General features: G+C 35.9%; 1 protein-coding gene and 1 pseudogene across 1 annotated transcript; one reads left to right on the plus strand and one right to left on the minus strand.

The window, feature by feature from the left end:
- LOC149567541 (26S proteasome regulatory subunit S10B homolog B-like) overlaps positions 1-5,914 on the minus strand; it is a 120,863-nt pseudogene extending 114,949 nt beyond the window's left edge.
- Positions 5,915-6,089: 175 nt separating this feature from the next.
- LOC149567542 (uncharacterized) lies at positions 6,090-8,411 on the plus strand. The gene is made up of 2 exons (XM_089816650.1): positions 6,090-6,357; positions 6,394-8,411. The coding sequence occupies exons 1-2, from the start codon at positions 6,090-6,092 to the stop codon at positions 8,409-8,411; spliced, it is 2,286 nt and encodes a 761-aa protein (XP_089672776.1).
- Positions 8,412-16,567: the final 8,156 nt, after the last annotated feature.

Raw genomic sequence — 16,567 nt, forward strand, 5'->3', positions numbered from 1 at the left:
TCTTAGGGTTTGTGATAAGGTTCACCATGTTCATTGCATCTATCCGTCTTTCTTCTTTTCTAGAAACTTCTCATCCATCAAATTTGATCATAGGTATTATACCTAATCCTCTCCTTGAATTAAATGATCTAACTCATCAATATTATCTTCAAGACACTTTCAATATCCCAAGAAATCAACTGAGTTGGCTGGACATCACGATCTCTCAATTATATTCAAAATATTGTTACTCGGCAATCACTAAGTTCTGACACTCGGTCATCACTTAATCACTTGGTCATTGTAGAACTTCTTAGCTCAATATCAAATAGCTTGCTCAGTCGATACAAATTCTTGGTCAACACTAGATTTTCTTGGCTTGCACTAGAACTCAGTTGATACTAGCATCACTCAACATTCCTTGATCTTTTATTCAATTTCTTAGTTACACTTTACATCCATGATATAAAAAATCACTTTGTCTTATCAAAGTCTAACTAATCAAATTTCCATTGTAGCTTCTTTTTCATAACTCAACCTTTCCTCTTAGGTGATATTGTTATGAGTAATCTCTCAAATCCTCTTCATCAATTAGATATATATGAGATTTAGATAAGATAGCAACATGTCTTATCAGTAGATTTGACATTAATGAGAAAAAAACAATTATTCCAATTGTATTTTTCCAATAGTCTCCCTCTTTGGCATTGACAACAACTTCTTAATACATCTTACAATACATATATGTGTAGGAATATAATCTCCCTCTTTGTTACCATGCAATCCAAAAGATTTGACCATCATGAGTGATCAATATCCTTAATTTCATTCTGATGCTCATCTCTGCAAGTTCAGAAACTCCCTCTATCATTTTGTGGCATTCTTCATTCTCTTTTATGATATTCTCCCCCTAAGTTTTATCTATTCTTCTTTTGGTAATTCTCCCTCTTGGGTACATCTCTCTCTCTCTCTCTCTCTCTCTCTCTCTCTCTCTCTCTCTCTCTCTCTCTCTCTCTCTCTCTCTCTCTCTCTCTCTCTCTCTCTCTCTCTCTCTCTCTCTCTCTCGCTCGCGGATACATCTCCCCCTCTTTGACAAAAATTCCAAAGACACTTAGAATTCTTGGATTCAATTACTTTATGCATCTTGATCATGTAGATATTTACATGTCTAGCTAAATTTTGTGTCATCTGTCTATGACTGATCAGTTATGTTGGTCTACTTCACTACCTTAGGCATATCCTAAAGTAGAGTTGTTTGCATCAATGTGAATGATATTTTGATTAGCACATTTGATGAAATGCACCTTATCTTCTTAACTTTCTTCTTTTAGGGGAATCACCCCTAATTTAACTCTAAGATATTCATAAGCATCTTTACGTAAGGCTTTAGTTAATATTTTTGCAATTTTTTCTTTGGTGTGTACATATTCTAACTTCACTTCTTTGTCTTGAACAAGTTTTCTCAAGTAATGATACTTTATAGCAATGTGTTTTGTTTTAGTGTGCATCACTGGATTCTTTGAAATGTTAATAGCACTTGTGTTATCACAATAAATAACCACTGGACCTGTAATATCTTCTTTCACTCCTTTCAATAATTGCTTGATCCACATAATGTTTGAATAGTTCAGTGAAACTAGCACATACTCGACTTTAGTTGTTGATTGGGAAATATAATTTTGTTTCTTGCTTTTCCAAGGCACCAATCTCTTTCCTAGAAAGAATGAAACTCCACTAGTGCCTTTTTTGTCATCAATATTTCCTACCCAATCAAAGTTAGTGAATACCTTCAGTTCAAATCTTTCACTTCTCTTGTAATACAAGCCATAGTCGTATGTACCTTTCAGATATCTTAATATCCTTTTCATTGCCATCTTGTGATTCTCCCTAGGATTTTCTAAAAATCTAGCAACTATCCCAACAACTAATACAATATCAGGTAGATACTATGAACAACATATTGCAATTTTCCAATCATGGATCTATATAGTGTTAGGTTCACATCAACAGATTCATCATTTTTAGATAGCTTATGTTCTGTAGACATAGGTGTGCTTACTAGTCTTGATTCTCATATTCCAAAAAAAATTAATATCTCCTTGATATATTTGGACTAAGTAATAAAAATACCAAACTTCATTTGACATACTTGCAATCCAACAAAGAACTTGATTTCACCAAACATAGACATCTCAAATTCCTTCATCATTTCACTTAGCAAATAATTTGCAAAGTTTTTTTTTTCCTCCAAATATAATGTCATCAACAAAGATTTTAGATCGCAAAAATTCATTGTTATTGTTATCATTTGTCCTTTCAAAACCAATCTTCAACAAATAATTGTGTAGTCTCTCATAACATGCTCTTGGGGCTTGTTTCAATCCATAAAGAGCTTATTTTCAATTCACATACCATATTCTTCTTGTTTGGGTCCACAAATCCTTCAAGTTGTTCAACGTACATTTCTTCCTCAAGTATACCATTCAGAAATACAAATTTGACATCCATTTTATATACCTTAAAAAATTTTTAGACTGAGTATGCAAGCAGAAATATGATTCCTATAAGAGCTATCAGATTTCCACAATCCATCAATGCTGAGATTTGCTATCTGGATTTGATTGTGTGACCAATTTTTTACATCAACATTTCAAATCACACTCCGTGATCCATCATCGGGATGCATACAATAGAAGAGAAGGATAAAAGAGAAAGTTAGCAAACTACACTTCAAATAAAAGGTAGGGGGTTGGGGGGAGAGGAGGAAGAAAGCACACAAAATGAGGACAACTACCAAATAAAGGAACCCAAAAGATAACCAAGCCAACCTGAAGAGGAAAAAGAGTTGAGAGGTGCAAGACACAAAGAGAAGATCCTAATGAGCAACCTAAAGACCCCAAAAGATAAAAATAAATAAAAGAAGGAGAAATTAATAATAATAAGATAATGGGTGAATTAAAAAGATAGAAATAATTGAAAAATATTAAAAGAGGTTCTAGCGCAGAAAAAGAAGAAAAAATTAAATAATTAAAAGACTGGAAAAACCAAAAGAATAATAAAGAAATTTACTTAAATAAATTAAGAAAATTGATTAAATAGAAAGGAGAGAGAAAAGACCCCAAAAAAATAAAAAAATAAAAAATAAAAAGAAAAAAAGAAAAAAGTAAAATATACAAAGAAGAAAAATTAGAAGATTGAAAAAGCAAAATAATAATAAAATAATAAAATAAAAAAGGAACATTGAAACATAATTAAAAAATAAGGAATAAAAAAAAATTAAATTATTTGGGAGAATTAAAATTGGAAGAATTGAAAAAATAAGAAGTAAAATATACAAAGAAGAAAAATTAGAAGATTGAAAAAAAAATTTTAAAAAATTAATAAACTAATAAAATAAACAAGGAAGATTGAAACATGATTAAAAAATAAGGAATAAAACCTGATTAAAGGAAGTGATTAGCATCGCAAATCCGATGGGCTCACAACAAAGAAATCGAGAAAGAAAGAAGGCCCTCAAAGCCCTAGAACTAGCACGGAGGAAAAAAATAAAAAATAAAATAAAGACACCAAGGTGGAAGGGGACATTCTCAAAACCCTAACCTTGAGAGCCCATTGGATTTGCAATGCTGATCACTTACCTCTTGAGCTCACTCACCTTCGCCAAGTGTTCCTGTGGAATGGTTATTCCAACAAACAAATCTCAAGAGCCTTCCATTGGGCTAGGTCCCTTGTTTGTTCCCCTCCTGCCTCCTCACCCCTGCCTCTCGATCCTACCCCTTTCTTCACCCTCCCCTATGTCGAAGACATTTCTCACAAGATCTCTAAAATTTTAGTCAAAAAGGGTATCTGGGTGTCCTTCAAGCCCCTCTCCACTCTCAACCGATGCCTTCCCCCGCTCAAGGGCTCTAGGAATTCCTTCATGGAGTTAGGAGTCTATAAGGTTCTTTGCTCATGTGGCATCCCTTACATAGGCGAAACAGGTCACTCTTTTGCCACCTGACTCAAAGAGCATGCAGCGGATATCAGACATGAGCGGGTTCTCAAGTCTGCCCTTGCCGAGCACTCATCCTCTACTAAACATCATATCTATTTGGAGGATGCTCTCATTGTTTCCAAGGAGCATAACTTCTTCAAAAGGAAGTTCAAAGAGGTGGTTGAGATATATTACAATCCGTCTAACCTCAACCGTGATGATGGGTGGCACCTAAACCATGCTTGGCATCCCTTGTTGTCGTCCCTTCAGTATTCTAACCCCACCTTGTCCTGATTGTTCCTTGTCTCCCCTGTTCTGCCCTGGGTCCCCCCCCCCCCCCCTTTTTGGTTTTTTCGCTCTCTCTCCCCCTTGGTGCTCCCTTTCCCTGCCTCCCTCGTTCTTGTCTTCTCTCCTTCTCTTGTTCCTCTTAGGTGCTTTGGTTTTTCTTGTGCATGCCTTCTTGTTTCCTTCTTCTTTCCCCCTCCCCCTTGTCGCCCCCTTCCGCCTTGGTGTCTTTTTTTTTTTCCCTCCGTGCTAGTTCTGGGGCTTTGAGGGCCTTCTTTCTTTCTCGATTTCTTTGTTGTGAGCCCATAGGATTTGCGATGCTGATCACTTACTTTAATAAGGTTTTATTCCTTATTTTTTAATCATGTTTCAATCTTCCTTGTTTATTTTATTAGTTTATTAATTTTTTTTTGTTTTTTCAATCTTCTAATTTTTCTTCTTTGTATATTTTACTTCTTATTTTTTCAATTCTTCCAATTTTAATTCTCCCAAATAATTTAATTTTGTTTTATTCCTTATTTTTTAATTATGTTTCAATCTTCCTTTTTTATTTTATTAGTTTATTATTATTTTGCTTTTTCAATCTTCTAATTTTTCTTCTTTGTATATTTTACTTTTTTCTTTTTTTCTTTTTATTTTTTATTTTTTATTTTTTTGGGATCTTTTCTCTCTCCTTTCTATTTAATCATTTTTCTTAATTTATGTAAGTAGATTTCTTTAGTATTCTTTTGGTTTTTCTAGTCTTTTAATTATTTAATTTTTTCTTCTTTTTCTGCGTTAGAACCTCTTTTAATATTTTTCAATTATTTTCTATCTTTTTAATTCACCCATTATCTTATTATTATTAATTTCTCCTTCTTTTATTTATTTTTATCTTTTGGGGTCTTTAGGTTGCTCACTAGGATCTTCTATTTGTGTCTTGCACCTCTCAACTCTTTTTCCTCTTCAGGTTGGCTTGGTTATCTTTTGGGTTCCTTTATTTGGTAGTTGTCCTCGTTTTGTGTGCTTTCTTCCTCCTCTCCCCCCAACCCCCTACCTTTTATTTGAAGTCTGGTTTGCTAACTTTCTCTTTTATCCTTCTCTTCTATTGTATGCATCCTGATGATGGATCACGGAGTGTGATCCGAAACGTTGATGTAAAAAATTGGTTCACACAATCAAATCCAGATAACAAATCTTAGCATTGATGGATTGTGGAAATCTGATAGCTCTTATAGATACCCTTCATGGGAGGGAATTATCGCATAAATCTAAGCAATTGGAGATTCTAAGGATCAAGCTTTCAAAGTAGTTAGCAGACCTTGCCTTCCTAAAAAGGTGTCGTTATTCTCAGCTCATTCTGTCTTTTGTCAAGGTTACCCATCATCTGTGGAATGTCCACACCAAGCGCATTTTCTTTGAGGCTGCTCTATCTCTTCTCAGGGTGGTTATCCAATCAACCAGGAGATCAATCAACCTGTTAAACTTGAGGCTTCTTCCTCTGCATTTAGAATTGGCCGCCTCCTTGCGTCCTGATTTATAGATTTTCTTGGATCTCACCACCTTTGCTTGGGCCAAAGGAAAACAAGTTGAAGCCATTAGAAGAAAAAAGAATAAATTTTGGCTATTGCAGCAAAGGTAGAACGTGTGGGACCAGTCGGTGTCTTTTTCCAGTTTTTCCAATGGATCTCGCGCCATGCCTCTTTGTCCCCTTTCGCCCGCAGCAACCTCTACTTCCCTCCAGCCTCCCCACCCCTCTCCTCTTGTTGCTTCTCTTACCTCTTCCTTCGATCACTCTTCACTCTCCCTGACACCCCCCATTTCCACTACGGATACCATTTACATTCCGTCTTGTAGCTGTGTTGTGGTCGACATGGAGCAGTGTAACATCCACCTGTCCTCGCCTCAGCTGCTCCCCCCTGCCGCGTTGATTCCTCTTCCTCTCTGTTGCTCTTTCCTTGATCCCACATTTGCACCCGCATCTCCAAGTTCGAGCTTCATTCTTCCACCTGGCAAGCGTCGAGTTGTTTCTCCTTCCAGCATGTGCGCCAAGACTGGAGTCGATGTTTCGAGTCGTTGCTATAATCGCCCACACACTGCAATGACCCAACGTTCTTCCAACGACTCCCCCACCAACCCAGGTATGTTTTCTCTTTCTTAGCGTGTTCTTTCTGCAGGTTTCATTGATTTCTCTAAGCCTTGTGAGCTATCTCCTTTGTCAATCTCTTGCGTGCAGTGGAAGTCTTCTTCTCGTGTTGCCTCGTCCCCTTCACCCTCTTTGCCTCGAGCCCCTCCCCCTTCTGTGCCTCTGACCGGTCTTAATTCTATCAAGTTGGACTTGGTGCCCCGTCCTTCTTCTCCTCCCTTGGTCGGTAGTCAGCCCACATTAGGATTTGACCATATTATCGCTGCTCTTCGCACACTTTATGGGTCATCTGTTGTTAGGTCACCCCTTGATCCTTCTCCTCCTCTGTCTTCCTTGTGTCTTTCAGCCTCTCCTCCTCATCCGCTCTCTCTCGCACCTTCTCCCTCTTCAGTGATGAGTTGGGATTCTAAATTGGTGGTCAACTTATCTCATGCCTCTCTTGACCCCCTTTCGTTCAACTTTCTCAAACGGGGTCTCAACTTTTCTTTGTCTCCTCGCTCAATTCCTCATGTGGACTTCCCCATTAGCATTGAGAATGCAATGCAATCTCTTCCCGTTGTCATTGCTAAGGAAGTTAGACAAGGTTGTGCCATTGCTCTCCGTCATGCTATTCCTCCCAAGCGCAACATACCTAAGGCTGAGCTCTTGGCCTTCAAAACGCTGGTGAGCAACAATGACCTTATTATTGTTAAAGCTGACAAGGGCAATGCCACGGTGATTCTTGACAAGGTAGACTATATTTCCAAGATGCTCAACCTTCTTTCGGATACTAATAGCTACAAGGTTGCTCCTCGTAACCCATGTGCTAGCATCCTTAAAAAGGTTCAAGTAGCTATTTCTAGCTCTTCCTTTGAGGCTATTATTAAAAAATGTCTGATGCCCACCAAAGAGGTCACTCCTCGAATTTATGGGGTCCCTAAAATCCACAAAAGTGGCATCCCTCTTAGACCCATTGTGGACACCATTAATTCCCCTACCTACAATTTAGCCTCCTTCCTTGCCAAGCTCCTATCCCCCCTTGGTCATAATTTAGACTCCTTCGTCAAAGACTCCAACCACTTTGTCCAATTCATCAAGGAGGCGAAACATGATAGAGGTGACATTTTGGTTAGCTTTGACATGGTGTCCCTTTTCACCAAGGTCCCCATTCCTGATTCTGTGGAGTTAGTTAAGTGCAAATTCAACATTGAGGTTGCCTCTTTGGTTGAGCTTTGCTTGCGCTCTACTTTCTTTTCCTTCCAGGGTGTCATTTATGAGCAAGTTGATGGAGTAGCCATGGGCTCACCCCTTTCTCCAGTTATCGCCAATCTTTATATGGAGCATTTTGAGGATGTTGCCTTACGCTCTGCCCCCCTCAAACCTAAGTGGTGGAAGCGTTATGTAGATGACACCAATGTCTGTTGGCCCCATGGTCTTGATAGTTTGGAGGAATTTCACCACCATCTTAACAATTTAGTTCCCTGCATATCGTTTACCAAAGAAGTCAAGTCTGACAATCGTCTCTCCTTTCTTGATGTCCTCATCGTCAAGAAACCATATGGCTCCTTTGGTCGTGGTGTCTTTCGCAAAGCTACCCATACAGACTGTTATCTTCATGCCTCCTCCCACCATCATTTGAGCCAAAAAGAGGGCATTCTCAAAACCCTAACCTTGAGAGCCCATCGGATTTGCGATGCTGATCACTTACCTCTTGAGCTCACTCACCTTCACCAAGTGTTCCTGTGGAATGGTTATTCCAACAAAGAAATCTCAAGAACCTTCCACTGGGCTAGGTCCCTTGTTTGTTCCCCTCTTGCCTCCTCACCCCCATCTCTCGATCCTACCCCTTTCTTCACCCTCCCCTATGTCGAAGGCATTTCTCACAAGATCTCTAAAATTTTAGTCAAAAAGGGTATCCGGGTGTCCTTCAAGCCCCTCTCCACTCTCAATCGATGCCTTCCCCTGCTCAAGGACTCTAGGAATTCCTTCATGGAGTCAGGAGTCTATAAAGTTCTTTGCTCATGTGGCATCCCTTACATAGGCGAAACAGGTCACACTTTTGCCACCTGACTCAAAGAGCATGCAATTGATATCAAACATGAGTGGGTTCTCAAGTCCGCCCTTGCCGAGCACTCATCCTCTACTAAACATCATATTTGTTTGGAGGATGCTCTCATTGTTTCCAAGGAGCATAACTTCTTCAAAAGGAAGTTCAAAGAGGTGGTTGAGATATATTACAACCCATCTAACCTCAACCTTGATGATGGGTGGCACCTAAACCATTCTTGGCGTCCCTTGTTGTCGTCCCTTCAGTATTCTAACCCCACCTTGTCCTGATTGTTCCTTGTCTCCCCTGTTTTGCCCCGGGTCCCCCCCCCCCCCTTTTGGTTTTTTCTCTCTCTCGCCCTTGGTCCTCCCTTTCCCTACCTCCCTCGTTCTTGTCTTCTCTCCTTCTCTTGTTCCTCTTAGGCGCTTTGGTTTTTCTTGTGCATGCCTTCTTGTTTCCTTCTTCTTTCCCCCTCCCCCTTGTTGCCCCCTTCCGCCTTGGTGTCTTTTTTTTTTTTTTTTTTTCCTCCGTGCTAGTTCTGGGGCTTTGAGGGCCTTCTTTCTTTCTCAGTTTCTTTGTTGTGAGCCCATCGGATTTGCGATGCTAATCACTTACTTTAATCAGGTTTTATTCCTTATTTTTTAATCATGTTTCAATCTTCCTTGTTTATTTTATTATTTTATTAATTTTTTTTTTGTTTTTTCAATCTTCTAGTTTTTCTTCTTTGTATATTTTACTTCTTATTTTTTCAATTCTTCCAATTTTAATTCTCCCAAATAATTTAATTTTGTTTTATTCCTTATTTTTTAATTATGTTTCAATCTTCCTTTTTTATTTTATTAGTTTATTATTATTTTGCTTTTTCAATCTTTTAATTTTTCTTCTTTGTATATTTTACTTTTTTCTTTTTTTCTTTTTATTTTTTATTTTTTATTTTTTTGGGGTCTTTTCTCTCTCCTTTCTATTTAATCATTTTTCTTAATTTATTTAAGTAGATTTCTTTATTATTCTTTTGGTTTTTCCAGTCTTTAAATTATTTAATTTTTTCTTCTTTTTCTGCGTTAGAACCTCTTTTAATATTTTTCAATTATTTTCTATCTTTTTAATTCACCCATTATCTTATTATTATTAATTTCTCCTTCTTTTATTTATTTTTATCTTTTGGGGTCTTTAGGTTGCTCACTAGGATCTTCTCTTTGTGTCTTGCACCTCTCAACTCTTTTTCCTCTTCAAGTTGGCTTGGTTATCTTTTGGGTTCCTTTATTTGGTAGTTGTCCTCATTTTGTGTGCTTTCTTCCTCCTCTCCCCCCAACCCCCTACCTTTTATTTGAAGTCTGGTTTGCTAACTTTCTCTTTTATCCTTCTCTTCTATTGTATGCATCCTGATGATGGATCATGAAGTGTGATCCGAAACGTTGATGTAAAAAATTGGTCACACAATCAAATCCAGATAGCAAATCTTAGCAATCTGATTCCTTCTAGTCTTGCAATAGGAGAAAAAGTTTCTCCATAGTCAACTTCTTCTTCTTGAGCATATCCTTTGCATACCAGTCTTACCTTGTTCTTTGTTCCTTCACCATTTCCATTCAACTTATTCCTGAAAACCCATTTTGTTCCAATAACATTTTTATCTTTTAGTCTTGGTACTAAGGTCCAAGTATTGTTCTTCTCAATTTGTTCAATTTCCTTAATCATTTCCTAAATCTAATCTTCATTAACTAAAGCATCCTTCACTGATTTGGGTTCAAATTCACAAAGTAAGCATGTATCATCTTTGAGTTTGTTTCTTGTCATAACACTAGATTTTTGCATCTCCAATTATTTTTTTAGGTTTGTGATGTCTTAATACATATTTAGCTAGCACATGTGGTCTCCTTCTCTATTATTCAATAGGTTCATCTTGAAAAATAGTCTCGAGCTCATTTGTTCTTCCTTGTTCAAGTTCTGGTCCAAGTTCAACATGCTTGACATTGTTAGAGTAATAAGACACTGGCTTATTAATTAAATCATTTTGATTTAATGATTAAGTCACTTATTATCTCTAGTTTACTTAAGCTAAACTTTAGGCATATAATAATTAATTTTTTTATTAATTATTATTATGCAACCTAGGTTAGACCTTTTTAGGGTTTCAATATCCTTTATAAGGATGATCTCTCTTTGTAATTATTGATTAATTCACTTTTGATAATAGCAATTTCTCTTTTTGGTCATCAAGAATGTTTCCTCTTCTGTGGATATGTGAATTCAAGCCTCTATCGATTTTCTCCTCTCTTTCTGTGATAGGTGTTTGCATGCAACTGATTCTTGGTATCTGTGGAGTTGAGCTTTCATTGACTTTGACATTGTATCAAAGCTCTAGATCTTCATGCCTCTATTATGTTTATGAGAAGTTTGGTTTGGCTTTCAGATCTGTGGTTTTTCTTTTAGAGGGTTTCATTTTTCAAAGTTATTTTATATTGAATCTGGGGGGTCACTTATTTTCGGATCACTTTGAGCCTAAACGAACATCATCATGAGCTCAGAGCACCCAAAAACCCCTATTTTCATATAAAATTTGTCCAATTTGGACATAGTTAGAATTTGAGACTAAAAAATATTTCCCCTAGATTTGGCATGTTTCTCAAGGTGGCAATTTTTTGATTTTCGGTACGCAAATTGAGATTTTTTGATTGTTTGGCACACAAATTGAGATTCTTTTTGCACACAAATCAATATTTTCATTGCGATAATTGAAATTTTTTGGCATGCAAATCATAATTTTTTGGTACACAAATCAACATTTTTGGTGTGCAAATTGAGAATTTTGGCACGCATCTCAAGATTCCTTGGCACATAAATCAAGTTTTTTTGGAGCAAAAAATCAAGATTTTTGCACGTAAATCAAGATAATTTGGTACAAAAATTACTGTATTTGGCATGAATGCTAAGGTAATTTTGGTACTAATGGGCATGCTTCCCAAGGCAATAATTTTCTTCAATTTCAATGCTTTTTTTAACCTACTTGTGGTTTTTTGGTCATAACTTTATCATTCAAACTTTTTTTTTCACAAATGAAATATCCTCGGAAAGCTGGTTCTGAGACCATTGTGATGGTGTAGTTTATTTGGATTTTTTTATGTTGTTTGGTTGTTGGTTTATGAAGTCAAAGTCAAATTTTTTATTTTGCACTCTAAGAGACATATCTTGAGACATTCTATTTTCTAGATTCTGCTCCAGGCACATACCATTTAATTTTTTTTCTTTTTTGCATTATGGTGGATATCTTGGTTGTTTTAGGTCCAGATATTGATTTTATTTTTTTAGATTTTTTTTCATGGGTTGTACTATCTCTTGTATCACTCTTATGTCTCTTTTGATCTTTGTTGACATCTTTTTGTAGTATTTTTGCAAACGCACTGAGATAAAGTGCCACACTATTGCATTTTGGGATCTTGCACATCTTTGTGGTTTGTTGTACTCACACTACATTATAAATTTCTTTGGGGGGTTTTATGTTGGCCATATTCGTCATCTTCCTTTTTCAAGTGAGTGTTCCTTCCACAACATTATCCTTATGATGTGTTGATGACATGTGCCATTATAGGTGTTTGTACTTCTTTTGCACTCTTGATGTTCCTGGTTGTTCTTTCTATAGGAGATATTGCATTTAGTTTCACTGTTCATGTCTTACCTCTCAGCATTATAGGGGGTTATGTTCTATTGATTTCTTGGTTCGATGGAGTGAGCTATGTATTCAATATTTGATCCTATGTACTAGGCAATTGTGGTGGTTGGATACCTATGAATTTTGGTGAGATGGATCATTTACCATATTGACATTCTTCCATTCCTATTTTTGGAGGCCATGAAAATACCTTCCATCTTCAATTGATCAACTCTCTAGACTTAGTCTTCTCTATTTGGTCATGTTCTATACAATGGAGGTTCTTCAGATCAATAGTTTGACAATGTTTGCAACTTCATCCTTCAATGGTGTTCTTCATGATCATCCTTTTGTTCCTATCTTCTAGATCATTCTTTCCATTTCTTTTTGGAGTAGTGTTTTTCCCATGTTGTTTTCTCTATTTCTCACATTTTCAAAGATTTGGTTGTGCTTGGGTACCTCATCAAGCCTTGTTTTCAGGACCCAATTCTTCTTTCAATAGTAGTTTCTAAGTTTTTAGCTACTCCCTAAGTTTATCTTAAGGGCGAGGGGGGAGGAGGGGTGTTAGAGTAATAAGATATTGCCTTATTAATTAAATCATTTTGATTTAATTATTAAGTCACTTATTATCTCTAGTTTACTTAAGCTAAGCTTTAGGCATATAATAATTAATTCTTTTATTAATTATTATTATGCAACCTAGGTTAGACCTTTTTAGGATTTTGACACCCTTTATAAGGATGATCTCTCTTTGTAATTATTGATTAATTAGCTTTTGATAATAGCAATTTCTCTTTTTGCTCATCAAGAATGTTTCCTCTTCTATGGATCTGCGAATTCAAGCCTCCATAGATTTTCTCCTCTATTTTTGTAACAAGTGTTTGCATGCAGGTGATTCTTTGTAGCTGTGGAGTTGAGAATTCACCAACTTCAACATTGTCTCTCTAATGGTCGACATTGCCTGTCTGTGACTCAACATCTTCAACCTGTTGCCTAACACCCACTATCTGTTGCTCAATAACCTATTGTTGCACCTCGTCATTTCCTTTCTATTGGGAAGCTACAACTTGATTTGCTTGTTCATTTGGAGTGCTTGGAGAATCATCATCCACATAGATGAATACATTGTAATCTTAAGGTTCTTTACATGTAAGGTGATTTCTTTCTACAGACTCATCAACTTTCACATTTGCACTTTCCACAACTTTTTTAGTGTTTGAGTTTAAACACTTGTAAGGTTTATTCTTGGTGGAATACCCTACGAATATACCTTCATCACTCTTTGCATCAAGTTTTCCATTCCTATAATCTTTGAATATATAGCATTTACTTCCAAAGACTTTGAAATATTTTACATTAGAAGCATATCCATATCATAGTTCAAAAGTTGTAGCATTTCTACCTTTCTTAACTTGTACTTTGTTCAAGGTATAGACAACAATATTGATAGCTTCTCTCCAATATTTTTGTGATACATTCTTCTCCATCATCAATGTTCTTGCACAATCCATTATTGATCTATTTCTCCTTTCATCTATCCCATTCTGAGGAGGGGTCCTTGGTGTTGACATCTATCTTTTAATTCCTCTATCATTGCAAAATGTATTGAGCTCATTGGAAATGAATTCACCACCTCTTTCAGATCTCAAACATTTCAAACTCTTCACTATTTATTTTTCAACTCTAGCTAAATACCTCTTGAATAACTAAAAAAACATCAAATTTAGCTTTAAGAAACATCACAATCATCATCCTAAAATAGTCATCCACAAATAGAATGAAATACTTATCTCCACAATAGCTTTGAACGTCAATAGGTCCACATAAGTCAATATAAACCATTCCAAAATTTCACTAGATGTATATCTGTTGCTCTTAAAACTAGACTTGGTCATTTTTCCCAATTGACATTGCTTATGCATAGTATTGTCAAGATTCTTTAGTTTTCACAACTGTCTTACTTTCATCATTTTACTAATATTCATCAAATTGTCAAAATTCACATAACATAACTCCTTGTTTCATAACCAAACATCTTCTTGTTGTGCAAACAAACATGTCTCATTAAATAAATCTAGATAGAACAAGTTACCTCTTGTCTAATCACCACTTCCAATTAGCTTACCATCAACGTCACATATCTTGGTCTTTCTATGATGGAATTCAGCTCTATATCCTAATTTGTTTAGCTATGAAACACTCAACATATTATAGTTAAGTCCTTCAACCCAAAAAACATTGTCACACTTGATCTTGTCAGTTAATTGAATTGTACCTTTACCTTTCACAACACATGGAATTTCATTACCAAATTTAACACATCCACCTTTGCATGGTCCAATATCCTCAAATTTATTTTTATCTCTAGTCATATGATTATAGCAACCACTATCAGTTATCCAGCTATTGTTCTTGTTCATATAGGAGATTAATGCAATTTTCTCATCTTCATTAGAATTATTTCATAGCAACATAGACAACTTCATCATCATTACTTTTAGATTCAGTGTCAATTTCTTCTTCAACAATATAACAAGACTTCTTACATTTTTTATCCTTGTTCTTCTTGTAATCTTCATCATCTTTTCTTCCTTTGTACTTACTTTCCTTTCTTTCATCCCTATCTTCTCTGCCAGGACACCTAGCAACAATATGACCAACCTTGTTGCATGAAAAATAATTGATAGGTAATTTACCTTTGTAGTTACCTCTGCCTCTTCCAAATCTTTTTGCAATAAGGGCTCCAAGTTTATTAAGGTCATCATTAGAACTGTCACTATCACTCTTTACATGTTTACCTTTCTTTTTGCTAAGAAATAGTTGAGACTTGAAAGAAGATTCAATAGTAGCAAGTGTGTAGTTATCAAAGTAAGACATCTCAAAAGTAGTAATTCTACCAATTACACCTTCTAAATTCAAAGTGTTACTAGGAGTACATATCAATTCTTGAATTGCAGAAACTATAATGGCATATATGGGAAGTAGAGTCCTTAATACCTTGCTTATCACTATTTCATACTCAATTGTTCCATTTGTACCTCGAACAACATTGACAACTTCCTTGATTCTTATGCAATATTGTACTATGTTCTCACCTTCTATCATTCTCATGTCATCAAATTTACCTCTTAGGCTTTCTGATTTGGCTCTCAAGAAATTGTCATCTCCTACATATATGGTCTTTAGTTTGTCCCACATCTGTTTTGCACTATCACAACCCTTTATGTCATCAAACTCGGCATAACTTAGAGCTAAAGCAATTTCAAACATTGCCTGATTATGTTCTTATTTTTCTTTTAGATGTTGAGCAGTTAGAGGAACATTTCTTATCTTCACATGCTCATTGTCCACAAAGTTTATAGCAGCATCACTGATACTGGATATATGCAACCTCATTAATGTTTTTCCATGCAAGAAAGTTCTCCTTGTTCAACTTTTGTACTTCCCTTTTGTGACTCATGATCTTTAGCTTTAAGTACCTTCAAAATTCTCTTTGTAAGCATTGAGCTTTGATACCAATTGTTAGAATTGTTTAGAATAACTAAGAGGGGGGAGTCTTGAATTAGTTACTCAAGGTCAATAAGTACCATTTGAACAATCAAACATTAATCATTCACTGATTTGCTTATCCTGTTGTAGCCTGGTCTCTACTGAATACTGATAAACAAAATTACTAGTAGTTCACTATCCTAAGATAACAAACTTTGTTGAATGTAAAACATGTAAATGTAAAATACCACAAAATATTCAACACAAGTTTGACACTAGGATTTAATGTGGAAACCCAATTTGGGAAAAACCACCAGCAATATGTCATCAATTTTTCACTCTTTCGAAGTGAGCTTTGTTAGGAGCCAACCCTATTAAAGGTTAAAATACACACTATTAAATGTGACTTGGCTAGAGGATTTAATCACCCTATTAGGAGTGGCCTTGTTAGAGGACTTTGATCATTCCATTAAGAATGTCACCTTACTAAAGGATTTACATAAACAATTAAGTCCTTCAAATGACTGCTAGGTTAACCTTTGATAAAAAAGGATTTCAATACAAACTATTTACAATTATTAGAAAGAAAAAAATAGGGCTTTGATTTGTATGATTACAACTCACTTTTGCAGTTTCAGATCACTATTCGGTTCATATGTTGATTCATTGATAAGTCCCTTTGTCAATTTTGTCTCTTAACTCGCTTGGAAACCCTTCAATTAGTCAATCTTCTTTACATCAAACTCAAGCCTTCTACTTCGATTTACTTATCAATATTAGTAGCATCTGTATACGAATTTTATTCCTCTTGTTTTGCTCTCACACACACTTGTGTATTCACACTTGTGTGCCTCTGTTCCACCTTTCTCTTTGTGCATACATCTAAAGTTTGACTCTATACCTCCTTAAATAGGTAATTCTAGCTTTACCATTTTTCATGATCACTGTAGATCTTAAGGTTTGCGATCTAGTTCATCAGATTCATTGTATCTGCCCATCTTCCTTATTTTCTAGAAACTTCTCATCCATTGAATTTGATCATAG

Source organism: Cupressus sempervirens, chromosome 3 (assembly GCF_028749045.1).
Source record: "Cupressus sempervirens isolate cs-2001-9-10 chromosome 3, ASM2874904v1, whole genome shotgun sequence".
NCBI classification, from domain to species: Eukaryota; Viridiplantae; Streptophyta; class Pinopsida; order Cupressales; family Cupressaceae; genus Cupressus; species Cupressus sempervirens.

Bases quoted from the DNA above. Each gene is read 5' to 3' on its own strand.
- LOC149567542 (XM_089816650.1), top strand. From the start codon at position 6,090: ATGGAGCAGTGTAACATCCACCTGTCCTCGCCTCAGCTGCTCCCCCCT. The intron at 6,358-6,393 runs GTATGTTTTCTC...TTCTTTCTGCAG, and splicing joins CGACTCCCCCACCAACCCAG to GTTTCATTGATTTCTCTAAG.